The sequence below is a fragment of the Balaenoptera musculus genome, chromosome 8 (genome assembly GCF_009873245.2).
Source record: "Balaenoptera musculus isolate JJ_BM4_2016_0621 chromosome 8, mBalMus1.pri.v3, whole genome shotgun sequence".
In the NCBI taxonomy this organism is placed as follows: Eukaryota; Metazoa; Chordata; class Mammalia; order Artiodactyla; family Balaenopteridae; genus Balaenoptera; species Balaenoptera musculus.
The window spans coordinates 14,775,448-14,788,811 of NC_045792.1; the positions used below are offsets into that span (position 1 = coordinate 14,775,448).

The 13,364-nt window shown below is 54.1% G+C and overlaps 1 protein-coding gene across 1 annotated transcript in view; it reads left to right on the top strand.

The window, feature by feature from the left end:
- Positions 1-3,276: 3,276 nt before the first annotated feature.
- The window catches only part of DSCAML1 (DS cell adhesion molecule like 1), a 347,779-nt gene continuing 337,691 nt past the window's right edge, over positions 3,277-13,364 (top strand). Inside the window, exon 1 of the mRNA XM_036859273.1 lies at positions 3,277-3,395. Within this exon, the coding sequence (XP_036715168.1) occupies positions 3,350-3,395 (46 nt within the window). The 5' untranslated portion in view covers positions 3,277-3,349. The remainder of the gene's footprint in view (positions 3,396-13,364) is intronic.

Genomic DNA, 13,364 nt, shown 5'->3' on the forward strand with positions numbered 1-13,364 from the left:
CACTGGTGTGCATATATTTGTGTGTGGGTGTGAGGGCTTCCATCCAAGTTGGGACTTTGAAGGAATTGTCCCTTTTATCAAAATAAAAAATTAGCCCCTCCAAAATGTCAGCCGTGGGAGGAGAGCATCAGGGTTTGGCGTGAGCGTGGGTGAAACAAGCATCCCACTCTCTTCCCTGGAGTTCCCTTGCTGTGATTGTTGCTGACTGTGCCATAGCTCCCCAAGTACAACTCCAGTTAAGACGGGACTTCGGAACACATCTGAGCCAGACTGTCACTTGCAAAGATATTTTCCTAAATACTAAGCAGGAACAAAACCTAGGAAATGGAAAATACAAAAAGCATATGGACTGTCTGTTTTTGGGTCCTTTCCTTGCTGACAGTCACTCTATGCCCTTCCAGCCTCAAGCACACCTTTTTTCCGTGTTTCTGGGGCCTCTTCCTGGATTCCCAACTCCTGAATTCTGGCCTCGTTGCCATAGGGACTGCAGGATGTCATCCCAACATCCCCTCCCATTGAGCTATTCCCTCCCCCAGCCCCTATAGTTCAAGGTCCTCTGAGCGAAAGCCAAGAACATTAGTGATATATACATTTACTGTGCTTACTGCGTGCTAGCCACGGGGCTTGTCTTATTTAATCGTCACAACAGCTCTCCGAGGCGTACGCTGTGGCTGTCCCCACTTTACAGATGAGGGAACGGGGGTCGGCACACATTAATTCCCCAAGAGTGCACAGCTAGTAAACGGCAGAGTTGGGCTGAGATCTCAGCTCTGGCTCTGAAGTCATGCTCTTAACCATGACATTATATACAGAGAGACTCTCCTTGTGCTAGAGAGTCCCGAGTCTGCCCTCCTCACCTGCCCACCCCTGCTCCCCACATCCACTCGGCCTCTTCAGGAGACAGTGAATGACCTCACCCTTCGGATAACACCTGACTCTCTACACACAGTGTTGTGGTCCCTGAAAGGCCCTCAGGTGTAACCAGCATAAAAGGGACACTCAGGTTAGAGGAGGTACTTCAGGTAAATGGAGAGCGGAGGGTCCCCCTCTCTCCTTCCAGCATGTGGGGCTCGAGCAGCTGTGCTGACACCCCCAGGCCCATTCAGGGCCCGTCCCCTCCCAACAGACAGCAGCCCCTTTCATCCTGTCTGACTTAGCAGCTTATTTTAGGCATGGCCTGACCAGGTGCCCTGGGTCAATAGGCTTAGTTTTAAATAACTGGATTCCTCTCAGCAACCATCTCCTTTAGAAGGGGAGGAACAGGACGGAAGAATGAGCCCAGTAGGCTGGCGGTGGTGAGGGAAGCTATCAGCCAGAAGACTGGAGACGGCTGGGCTCTGTCGCTGCCTGCCTGACCCCAGGCAGGTCCATCGCCTCCCCGTTCAGGGCCTCATCTTCCTCATCTGTAAAGCGGAGGGCTGGGCTGGGTCATCTCAAACACCTGTTGCAGTCTGCCCCATGTCTCTGTTCTAAGCCTGTGTTCACAGAGGGCAGAACACCTAGTGAAAAAGCATCCACTTTGCAGTGGTGACTTCACATCACGCAGCTGGGCCACGAGGCAGGCTGCACCGTGCAGAGCAAGCAGTGCTGCCCTGGAGTCTGGAGACCTGGGTTCCGGTCTTGCTTGTGATACAAACTGGGTGACCTTGAACAAGCTAAGCCTCACTTTTCTCACCTGTTTTAATGGGGAGTGATAAAGCGTCAAAGGATATGGTGAGGATTACACGGAGCAATTGCAGGTGAGAGCCCTTTAAACTCTGAAAGTACTATACAAAAAAGTAAATGCACCTGGCAGTTCCTCAAAAAGTTAAAAATAGAATTACCATATGATCCAGCAATTACCACTCCCCAGAGAGTTGAAAGCAGGGTCTCGAAGAGATACTTGTACACCCATGTTCATGGCAGCATTATTCACAATCACCAAGAGGTGGAAGCAACCCAAGTGTCCACTGACAAATGAATAAACAAAATGTGGTCTATACATACAATGGATATTATTCAGCTATGAAAAGGAATACAATTCTGACACGTTACAACATGGATGAACGTTGAAGACACTATGCTAAGTGAAAGAAGCCAGACACAAAAGGACAAATATAGTATGATTCCACTTAAGTGAAGTACCCAAAAGAGGCAAATTCATAGAGACAGAAAAGTAAATTAGTGGTTACCAGGAGCTGGGGAATAGGGAGTTATTGTTTAATGGGTACAGAGTTTCTGTTTGGATGATGAAAAGTTCTGGAAATGGATAGTGGTGATGGTTGCACAAAACTGCGAATGTACTAAATGCCACTGAAGAGTACACTTAAATACAGTTAAAATGGTAAATTTTATATCATGTATATGTTAACATATTTTAAAGAGTAAATGCCTTGGGCCCCCGCGCCTAACCTGCTGCCTGGCACACAGCAGGTGCTCAACATTCATTTTGTAACTGAGAAGATACCTCACTCCAGCCCTATTCAATTCTATGACGACTTTATGCAGATTGACATAAGGAATAAACCAATTTCTGCTTAGTGACAAAGCCGTGGGGTAGGGGGGGACAGATGAGGATGAAGGAGGAAGATACACGAGATACAACTGACATTAAATATTTATTGAAAATAATGTCTGAGTAATCACAATGTGCCCAGTGTGAGGAAAATTCCCACAGAGTGGTGGGGTGGCTGGCTTCAGCTGGGGCTTCCCACGAGGCAGGCTTGCCCAGGCAACTAGGGGTTGGAAGGGCAGGCAGCTTTCAGCTTGGAGGTGGGGAGTAACCCGGGCCGGCACCAAAGGGTCTCAGTCTGGCTTCTACTCCCAGCATCCATGCTCCCCCATCCCAGGGGGTAAACTGAGTTGGAAAGAGGCAGGCTGCCTTGGCCCCAGGTGACTGGCCCAGGAGACACGGGGCGCCCTTGGCCCGAGCAGGGCGGTCTCTTGGCACATGTATGACACACGCCTGTGTGCGACCGCAGGCTAGGAGCCGGTGGGTGGCGGGGACCCCTCGCCTCTCAGCGAACCCCGGTCCGGGCCGTACGGCCCGGGCCCCCGCCCCTGTGCCTGGGCTTGTGGGGCTGGGGGCCGTGTGGGCTCGGGGCTCGCGCGGCGCTCGCCGGCCGGGGTGCCGCGGGGGGGGGGGGCGGGGGGGGCGGGGAGAGCGGCGCCTAGCCCAGCCCCGTGGATGACAGGAGCCAGGGAGCCGAGGAGGGAGGAGCCGCCGCCGCCGCCGCCGAGCGCTGGGCTGAGGAGCAGAGAGAGCGGGGCGCGGAGTGCGGGCGGCTGGGAGCGCGCTGAGCGGGGGAGAGGCGCTGCCGCACGGCCGGCCACAGGACCACCTCCCCGGAGAATAGGGCCTCTTTATGGCATGTGGCTGGTAACTTTCCTCCTGCTCCTGGACTCTTTACACAAAGGTGAGACCCGCGCGGGCGGCAGGGCGGCGGAGGCGGCGGGGCCGCGGTGCGCGAGGCTGGCGGCGAGGCGGAGTGCCCGGCGGGCTCCAGGTGCCCGGGGCGGGGGCTGGGGGGGGGGACGGACCCCGGCGCGGGGCCCCGGATGGGGCGCAGCGGGGGAGGGGCAGGCACCCGGGGAGCGGCCAGGTGAGAGTCCGCCCTGGAGCGCCCCGCCAGCCACCCGCGCCTGCCTTTTTGGGGCGCGCCCGGCGGGGAGGTGGTGAGACAGCCCCTCATCTCCCCGCTCGTTGCCGGGCCGCCGCTCTGCCCGGACCCCTCCCCCAGGCCCTTGCCCGCTGCCTGCGGCTGGGTGGCGCTGGGACCCCGGGGTGCCCTCCGAGTCGAGGGTTCCTTAGGCCATGACTGTTCACCTGGGAGTCCTGGCGGAACCGGGCCGCGGCTTACTCCCACTCTGCCACTGCGCGCCCCTCCGCCACCCCGGACCTCCTGCACCGCACCGCACCGCACCGCGCTTATCCGCGCCCTGGCTGGATGCAGGGCGGGGAGAGCCGGGGGTCCCGAGACCTGGGGTCTCTGATAGCAAGTTTGTTCCCCAAACCTAGAGGTCGCCTTCGTCCAGCCCCACCTCACCCCCTGCCCCGGGCACTAGCCCCGGCTTGGCTGCGCCGCCTGGCCACCTCGGGCAGCGCGCCCCAAGGTGCGAGAGTCTACGCTTCGGTTCCTGGTCAGCGGACATGGGGACGAGTCTTGGGTTGGGGGGGGCGTGTCGCTTTCCCCGGAGAGAAGGCGTTGCTAAGGGTGGGTCCAGGTGTCCGGCATGTCCAGACCTGCTGCTGGGGCGCTGCGCACCTGATCCTCGAGGTAGCCGGGATTGGGGGTTGGAAGCGGTCAGATATTTCCAACCAGAGTCACCTGGGCACCGAGTCGGGATCAGGCAGTCCCCGGCTATCGGGCTTCCAGGCGATCGCAGAGGACGTGCCCCCGGGCGCACAGATGGCGGGAGATGAGGCGGCCGAACTCGGCGCCCTTGCGCTGAGGAGCACACACGCTCTTACGAGCTCAGCTTTACCTGTGCAGCCCTCTAACTTTTCTCCTTCGCGCCCTGGGGGACGGCCTCTACCCCCTTTGCCCAGACGGCTGCCCTGGCCCAGCTGCAACTCTTGACCCCTAGGCGATGGGGGAAGGGCAATCCAGCAGAGGGTTGGCGCTCCCGGACGGGTCCGGTGCTTCCTTGCCGACGCCCCAGGGGTCTGGAGTCTGCAACCTGCCGGAGCTGACTGCAGTATCTTGTGGCTTTGGGGGAGGAGGGTGACCCTATTTTATTTGTAAGTACCGCCCGGTCAAAGCCAGACTGAAGGCCAAGATGCTGCTGAGGTGCGGGGCGAGGGCTGGCCCCTGAATCGTGGACAAAGTAGTTGAGTTTCTCTGACCCAACGGGGTCCACGGGGTGACACACCAAGGCTGGTCTAGGTTGATTAACCCCTTGACCCTTCACAGCACCCTCTCATACCCCGTCCGCGGAGCAAGAAGCCTGCCTCCTGTTCACCCGGGCCCCCCGCCCACAGTCTCCCTCTCCCCAGGCTCTTCCTGCTTCCCTCCGCCCCGCAGGCTGGCTCGGCTCGCAGCTTTAATTACATTAATATTAAAAATACATAAGGTGAGGAGCGGCAGCTTTCTCTCTGGCTAGTTCCCTCTCCACCCGCCACCACTTTCCATTTTGTCGGGCGAGGAAACACAGGCTGGAGCTGCTGCCACGCTCCTGCCCAGCTTTGTCCACACACACCTCCCACCCCCTTTCTGGAGACCTCTTCCAGAGCAGCCCATTCCCCAGGAGTCGAGGCCCCCTAGCAAATACCTGATGGACTCTCCCCTCCCCCTTCCAGAAGCCGGGCATTAATAAATGAAGCCCAAGCTATTTGATAGGGAAGGGGCAGATGGGGGTGGGGGTGGAGAAAGACCCAGAAGACGGCAGGACGGCCCGAGGGGCAAAATCCTCTCCAACGGGAGAAGCAAGTAGCTCTGGCCTTGGGCCTGCGGGGGGCTGGAGGTGCCAGGTGAGGCGGCACCTAAGTGGCCTTTGGGTCTGCAGAGCTCCCGCGCCCCTGCCATTCAGAGGCTCCAGCGTCTGCGCTGGGCGCCAGGGCGACTTGCCAGACAGGCCTTTCTTTTCCTTCGTGCCTTAATTGGGTCTTAGGTGCCAGGCTGGTCCCCGGGGCCTGTTCTGCTTGGGGTGGCGTGGTGGTGGCGGAGGCGGCTGGGGGAAGATGTTGATGTGGTGAGAGCAGCGAAGATGGGGTTTGGTGTATTTTTCTCTCCCGTTGCCAGTCACCCCCGCGGCACCAAGGAAAATGTAAATGTGAATGTTCGAGCCTGTTACAGAAAACAGTATCCTCTTGCAATAATTTGTACGTCCATCTGTGAGGAGCGGGAGGAGGCAGAGAGAGAGAGAGGAGAAAACAAGATGAGATGGAGCGTCCTCTGGATGGAATTAAGCAGTTATTGAATGTGTTTTAAGCGTCTGTTATTTCCATTCCTCTCGAAATACCTTTTTTTTGATGAAGCCTGAGCTCAGACTGATTCCCCAGAACTAAATTGGGAAGGTGTTTTAATAATCGGTTATCGAGTCTTCAATAACTGCCTTATTATTGCCAAAACAAATCCAGGTTCGGGCAGCCAGATGAACCCCAGCGAGCCTCTCTCCGTTGTTACATCCAGCGTGCCAGCATCTGTGTTGCCTACATTTGCATTTTTACTGTGTAAAAGAGCAAGCTTCCCCGGCACTAAAATTCCTGTTTTCTAAAAGCCAAAAATAATGGGGTGCATTGATTTTTTCATTCCCCGCCCCAACCTCTCGGATGGGGACTCATGGTTCTTCTCTCTAGAGAAGACCAAATTAAAAGCCTTCGTCAAGCCATTAAGAAAATCTCTTAACACTCTGTTCAGAGTCTAATTAAAAGGGGGGTGGGCACTCAGGGAATGTGTTTTTAAAATCTCGAAATGGCAAACACAACTTAGGGGAAGGAGGTGAAAGACCAGTGAGCATTGGGGAGGGGGTAGGTAGGCAGAGAGGCCCTGGGTGCTAGGATAACATGGGGGAGAATGGGATTGCCTTGATGCCCGACAAACCTTTCAGATGCTTCGTATTTCTGGGCATCAAAGTCAGCTGCCTTGAATATATTTCTGCAGCAGACTGGGGAGCTCAATCAGAAACAAAAAGCAAGTAAGCAGTTGACCCAAAGGCAGCGCTTAAGTTGAGCAGATCCCAGGAGACTGGCTGAAGAGGCTTTATTTTTCTCAGATTGAGGAATCGAGAGAAGGTGGGCAAGCAAATGGCAGGGGTGGAGGGTGGGGTTGGCCCAGCGATGCTTGCGCGCCCCCCCCCCAGACACAAGGTGGTTGTCTGCACAGAGCGCCTCGCGGGCTGTTGGCTTTTGTCAGAGGGGTGCAGACCTCCGGTCCCCCTTACCTTCTCCGGGTCTTCAGAAATTCCACCCTGTGACTTGCTTGGTCCCCTGCTCAGCTTGGTGAAGGACGATTTTATTTGTGGATTAGTTGAAGGGAGGGTGGATGTTCAGAGAGCTTTTTTTGGGGGTGTGGGTACCAAGCTGGGAGATTCTTCCCTCCCACATGATCTTGGAGGACGTGTTTCTTGGGGGCACTGGAAGCAGTCAAGAGGAAACGCCCCCAGCTTCCGAAGTGCTTTCTCAGCCCCTAGCTCAGTAGATTCTAACCAGCACCCAGGTGCATGAATGGGGTGAGCCACAGGCAGCAGACATGACAGGGTGCCAGGAACCCAAGGGCAGGCCCTGGATTTGCATATAATTTGCATACAGATTTGCATGCTCACCTAGCCGGGCCAAGAGCCCTCCTCACCCTCTGTGAGTAGCAGCGTCTTGGTCTCAGCCTCAGTTGCAGCCAGGCGGTGGCTTTTCCTTCTGTGGAATGGGGGTGGGGCAAGAGTGGGGAGAAGGATGATGATTTGGGTAGTGCTTCTCCCTTGCCTCTGAGTTTTAGGCCTACAGGGGCTCAGCACTGAGTTCTTCTTCTGGCAAGGCAGCCCCCGAGCTTGTAACTAGGGTGGAATGGGTGACCAGTGGCAGAGACACCCGAAGGCGGACCAAACTTTGGGTGTGGGTTGTCCCTCTTGTGCTGCAGGAAGAAGAGAGGGGCACACCTGCTATGGGGATCCAGGGCCAACATTTGCCTTCTGGTGAGTGCACCCCCAGAATGGAGGAGGCTTAGGGCTGTGGTCAGTGGGTGGAGAGGCAGCAGCTGATGGGAAGAGGTTATCAAGTGAGGCAAAATGCTCTTTCACCCCACTGGTTTGTCAGCGTCCAGCTTGGGAGGGGGTTGTGGCCTCTGAGGGGAAGAGCCCCCAGCTGCTGCTTCTACCATTGTTAAGGCGCCTTCTGTCACATGCAGTGGTTGGGGGCGCAGTGAAAGGCAGGCGCTGTGGTCAGAAGGATGGGTGTATAAAGAGTTGGGGGTAATGCTGGAAGAGCACACAGTTCAGGGCAGCTGGAGTGCTCCTTCCCAGAGAGCCAGCTGGGATGCCCACAGTGGGGAGGTGGCTTCGGGAATGATTCTGTCTGCATTTCCGGGGCCCTGGACAAATCCCACCCTGGCAGGTGCAGCTCTAAGGCCTCCCAGAGCGTTTTTCTGCACATCTAATGATCTGTGAGGGCCCTGGTCCACCAGAGCCCACAGAGGTTTTCTGAAGGAGGTGGGGTGGAGCCCTAAGGTGTTGGGTAGAGCCTCAGGGGATGGCTGGAAGGAGAGAGGGAGAGGGCCAGTGGGCAGAGCTTCAAGCCCCCCCTCCCCCAGTTCTTCCAACCAGAGCATTTTATATATTAGAATTGTGAAGAAAAATAAAAAAGATTGCAACTCGATGGTGCAGCGGATATTCTGAGTCAAGGCAAACCCTTCATTCGCATCCTGGCTCTGCACTTAGTATGTGACCTTGGACCTCTCTGAACCTCACTTTCTCCAGCTATGAAATGGGATTAAAGGAGATAATGCATATGAAGTACCTAGAATATAACTCGTTTTCAATAAACCTTAGACCTCTTCTTTTTTCTGCACTACTCCCAGCTTCCCCCCACCCCCAAAGTACAGCATCCGCTTCTGTCCCGAACGGTTGTACTAATGAGCCACAGTTTTGGCCAAGCCAACTGACTTAGACTTTGTAGCAGTAAGAGAGGCTGAATGGTGGCCAGGGCAGGGGACACCACAGCTTCCTTCTATCACCTATCAGCTGGGTAGCCTGCAGGACCCATCTGCAGCCAGATAGCTGAGGCCATGCGGCCACCTGGGTGTCCCTGGGGTGGGGTGGGATGGGAGCATCCAACACTCTCCCTTTCCCCAGCCACAGCTGGTGGCAGCTGCAGAAAAGGTGAGGGCACAGGTTCGCTCCAGATTTGGATTTGAGGGTGAGGCAAAGGCCAGCCTCATACCTACCAAAGGAAGGCTGAGGTTGGTTGATAAATCTCTACCATGACTGGACACAGTAAGAACTAGCCTGATTTAATGCCATAAACCTATGTACGTGGACTGCACAGGGTGAGCCCCCATACCTTGTAGCTGGATGGATTTCTGTCTTTCCCTGCTAGGATGAACTTTGCTGTTTTTCAGGTAGTTTCATGTATAGAGAACACCCTTGACAGCCCGTGACCTTGGGGATCCCTGGACCACTCCTCCCTCCATAACCCAGTCAGCCATATGACCCAGGGAAGCAGCATATGACCCAGAGGTCAGGTGCTGCTCATGGCAGGTTGTGGCCTGTGGGTCCCATGAGTGGCGGGGTGCGGGGCTGTGGCACAACAGCCTGTGTGTCCTGTTTAACAGCTGTTTGTCCTGTGCTGCTTTAGCATGAATAGCATTAGCCTTGGGCACCACCCCTGCCATCCAGCTGCTATCCCCTCATCCGTTCAGCCACCCCCTGCCCCACTTCCCCATGCCCTTGCTCTACACGCTGCTTGTACTGACAGTTTCCAAGGTCACCGTTTTCATTAAGAACAGTTATTCAAAGGCAAGTTGCATCTCCATTAAACTCCGTGTGTGTGTGTGTGTGTGTGTGTGTGTGTGTGTGTGTGTGTGAAGAAGCATTGTCCATAGACATAGAAAACAAAGCTCAGCTGTCTAATATAGGCATGTTACCTAATAGTTTATGTGCCTCTATTTCCCAATCTGTAAAATGGGCAAAATAACCCCTGTCCTGGCTGTCCCCCAGAGCGATTGCTATTGAATATGCACAAAAAGGGTGAAGGCCATACAATGGTATAGCGTGTGACAACGCTTTGTAAACTGAAGAGGGCAACATATAAACACACACATGTAAAAACCACAGCAAATCAGTTTTAGCCTTATAAATGCTCTGCTGAAATGTGAGGTATAATTACTGTCATCTCATCATACAGGAACAACGAAGGTCTCACAGCTGTGTGTGGCTGTCTCCCCCCTCCCTGGGCCTCACACATATGGAGAATTTTCCTAGCCTTTGCTTTTCATCAACATGGGGAACAGCTGATGAGACAAAGCCAGGCTGCCAACCGTCTTCATGGAGTAGACTTGGCAGATTCCCTGTGGCCCCAGTGCCTGGGGGGAGTGGGAGGAGCTTACCTCTGCTCCCTCCCCAGGTCCTTAGATGTGAGTTTAGTCCATAATCCTCTGGACACGCCCCTGAGGGTGTTCTCCCTGCTGGGACTCCACAATCTTTTTGTGGGAAGGGGAGTAGGCACAGGGTCCCACCTTGGGTCACCTTGTTTGAGGTCACAGCAATTACTGGAATCCAGGCCCTGAGAACCAAGCTGACTCAGGGTCATGGACACCCTGTATCTAGAGTGGCCTCCCAGAGCCATGGGGGAGAAGGTGGGTGGGGGACCTGCTCTGAGGGTGTGACATCCATGGGTCAAAATCTTCCAGGTTGGAAGGCACCTTCAGGGACATGGAATCCGTCCCCTAATCAGCTGCCTGATCCCCTCTGCACTGTCTCACCAGCGTTGTTCTTCCTCTGCTCCAGCACTTCCAGCCACTGGCAACTCCTTCCTTTCAAGGAGGCCATTCCTGGCCAGACAGCACTGACTATTACAGCTCTCACCCTCACAGTCAGCCACTTTCCTGGTCCTGTACCTTCTACTCACTGGCTCTGCTGCTACCTTTTAGGCCACATAAATCCAGCTGAAACCCTCTTCTACTTGACAACACTTTGACTACTTGTAGACAGATGAACTGCCCACCTGAGCCCTCTTCTCTGGGCAGCCAGCAGCCCTGGTCCCTCTAATGCTCCCTCCCATGACATCATTTCCTTTCTCCATGATGCCCTCCGTGCCTGGGTTGCTGGGATCTGAAAGTGGAGCGGCCAGAATTGCAAGAGCGGTGGAGACGGGGGTCTGGTCCCAGCCAGGACACTGGCCAGCTGTGCACCTGGGGCAAATGACTCTCCAGGCCTCGCTCTCCCCATCTGTAAATGGAGGAGATTGAACAAAATAATCTCTTAAGTCCCTCCAGTGTGAACAATCTAAATCTAGGAATCTCTGGGGACAACTGTGCTGTCTGAGCCGACTCCCAGGAAAGACCTTTCTGGCCATAAGGGGCGTTCCTTTGACAGGCCCTGTCTAGAAGGGGCTGGAAGATTAAAGGGTCTGTTTGACTGTCAGCTGTTGCTCATAACTTCTCCTGGAGCTGATGGTGAGGGGCCTTGTAGGTTGAAGGATGACTGATCTTTACTGGATCTCAGAGGTTTCTGGTTGCTGCTTACAGGAACTATGTTTGTGCTAAGAATCTTAAGAAAAAAGAAAAAAAAACCCGTTTCTGCTGGACAGAGGTGACCACTTGGACACTGGAGCAGTGCTTCTCATTGGGGTGGTACTGTTTCCTTAGGGCTGTTTGGAAACTGGGGGGATACTTCTTGGTTATTTTAGTCACTAGAGTAAGGAGGATATAGTGGAGGGCAGGGAGGGATGATTAGGGATGAAATGTCTGATGCCTGGGGCAGTCCCAAATAATTCAGAATTGTCATTCCCCAAATGGCTCTCCTCCATCAGAAACCCACCTTAGACATAGGATGATCACATCTTGGAGACATTCTGAGGATAGAATGTAGTGTACCCGTTGAGAAACACAGCCGGAGTAAGGGAGGCCTGGGTTTGAAATGCTTCTCTGTCAGCCCTGGCTGTGCCACCTAGGAAATTACTTGATCTCTTGAAGATCCTGTTTTCTTATCTGTAAAATGGGGTCTTGGGCAGTAGCTACATTAGAGGGTGCTCGTAAGGATTAAATGCACTATAATGTAAGGAGAGGGCTTCTCACAGTGCCTGGCACACAATTAGTGCTGAAAAGAAATGGCCATGATGATGGTGAGGCTAGAGGTAAAGCAAGTGTGCCAGGTTTGGGGACAGAAGGTCTGGGACTTGGTCCCAGCTGCGCAACCAGTTCTGGTTGCCTGTAAATGCTCAGATGCTGTCTGGGGAGACTGGCCCTTCCCCTCCTCAGAATCTAGACTCCGATTGTCTCCAAGGTGTGAACACACCATAACGGGGTTTTCTGATGGAGGGGCCAGACCCCGTCTCCCTGGTCCTCACCTGAGTTTTGGATGGACATGGTGGTTGACCTGAGACCCCACTGGTTGATCCTCTCTGGACCCGGTTTTTCCAACTATGGAATAAGAACAGAGTGAAGACAAATAATACATCTCTTTTATGAAAACCTTTGTGTGGAGATGCAGCAGGGTAATCAACCTTGCAAATTAATCTAAGAAACCTCACATCTGCATTAAAACAACCACAGCTCTGTGTGAGGCCCGGGAGCCGTGTAGCTGTGGCAATGCTCTGTTTATTGATCACACCATTATTATTTCATTAACTTGATCACCAAATTAAGTTACTTAATGAGGTGCTGAGGTTCTGTCAGCCAAGCCCATGAGAATGGTCTGTCGTTGGGAGAGTGGATTGAAGTCCAGTATGGCAAATCTTTTTCCTATGGAGCATTGCTCTGAGTGTAGACAGAGGACCACCTGCCTCAGAAATAGAGTTCCCTGGCCCTATGACAGACTCAGTGAATCTGGTATCTAAGGACGTGCGTGTTTAACAAGCTCTCCAGGTGGTTCTTATGCATCGTAATGTTTGAGAACTACTATCTGAAGTTGTCACCATCATCATCGGGAGAGGTATTTGTTGTGAGATAGACTTCCTGCCTACCTGCTATCATGATAATATTTATAACAACAGCAATGAATACTTAGGTGGTTACCTCTACCACTTATATATACCGGAAACTGTCATACATGTTAACTCATCCAATCTAACAACCCTTGAAGTAGATATAGTCACCCCCATTTTATAGATGAGGAAACCAAGGTGTAGAGAGGCGAGGTAATCTTGCCTGCAGTTACCCTGCTTGTAAGGGGCAGAGCAAGGATTCAAACCTGGGGAGCCTGGCACCAGGGTCTGGGCGTTTAACCACTGTGCTAAGTGCCTAGTGCTGTGCTAGGCCCAGGGGACAGAGTGGTGACCAAGACGGGGGGCTCATAGGCCTGCAGGGGACCCCTGCCCGTTCCTCCTCCCCCCCTGCTACCATCCAGCCACGCTCCCTGTGCCCAGGGCTGGTTACCCCTTGCAGGCTCTTGCCCATCTCTCGGGCGGGTGCAGGAGGCAGGGACTCCAGCACTGGCAGATGCTCCTAGATGAAAGATCCAGTGAATGAGACTAAATATTGTAAAGGAAGAGAAGAAGTGACTCATTTCTCCCTGTGGGGGTGGTGAGGCGTTAACATTTCAGTCCCCTCAGGTTGTCATTTACGATGATTGGAGATGATGACATGGGGATAATTCAAAGTGCACCTGGGTGGAAGCCTCAGTTGGCCAGACACCTCCATCCCAACCCAGGCAGGTGGGGTGGGGGGCCCCTGGGTGTCGAGCGCATGGGTGTCGAGTTTCCTTTGCCAAACTAATCCCGATGGCCAGACAGCGCAGGG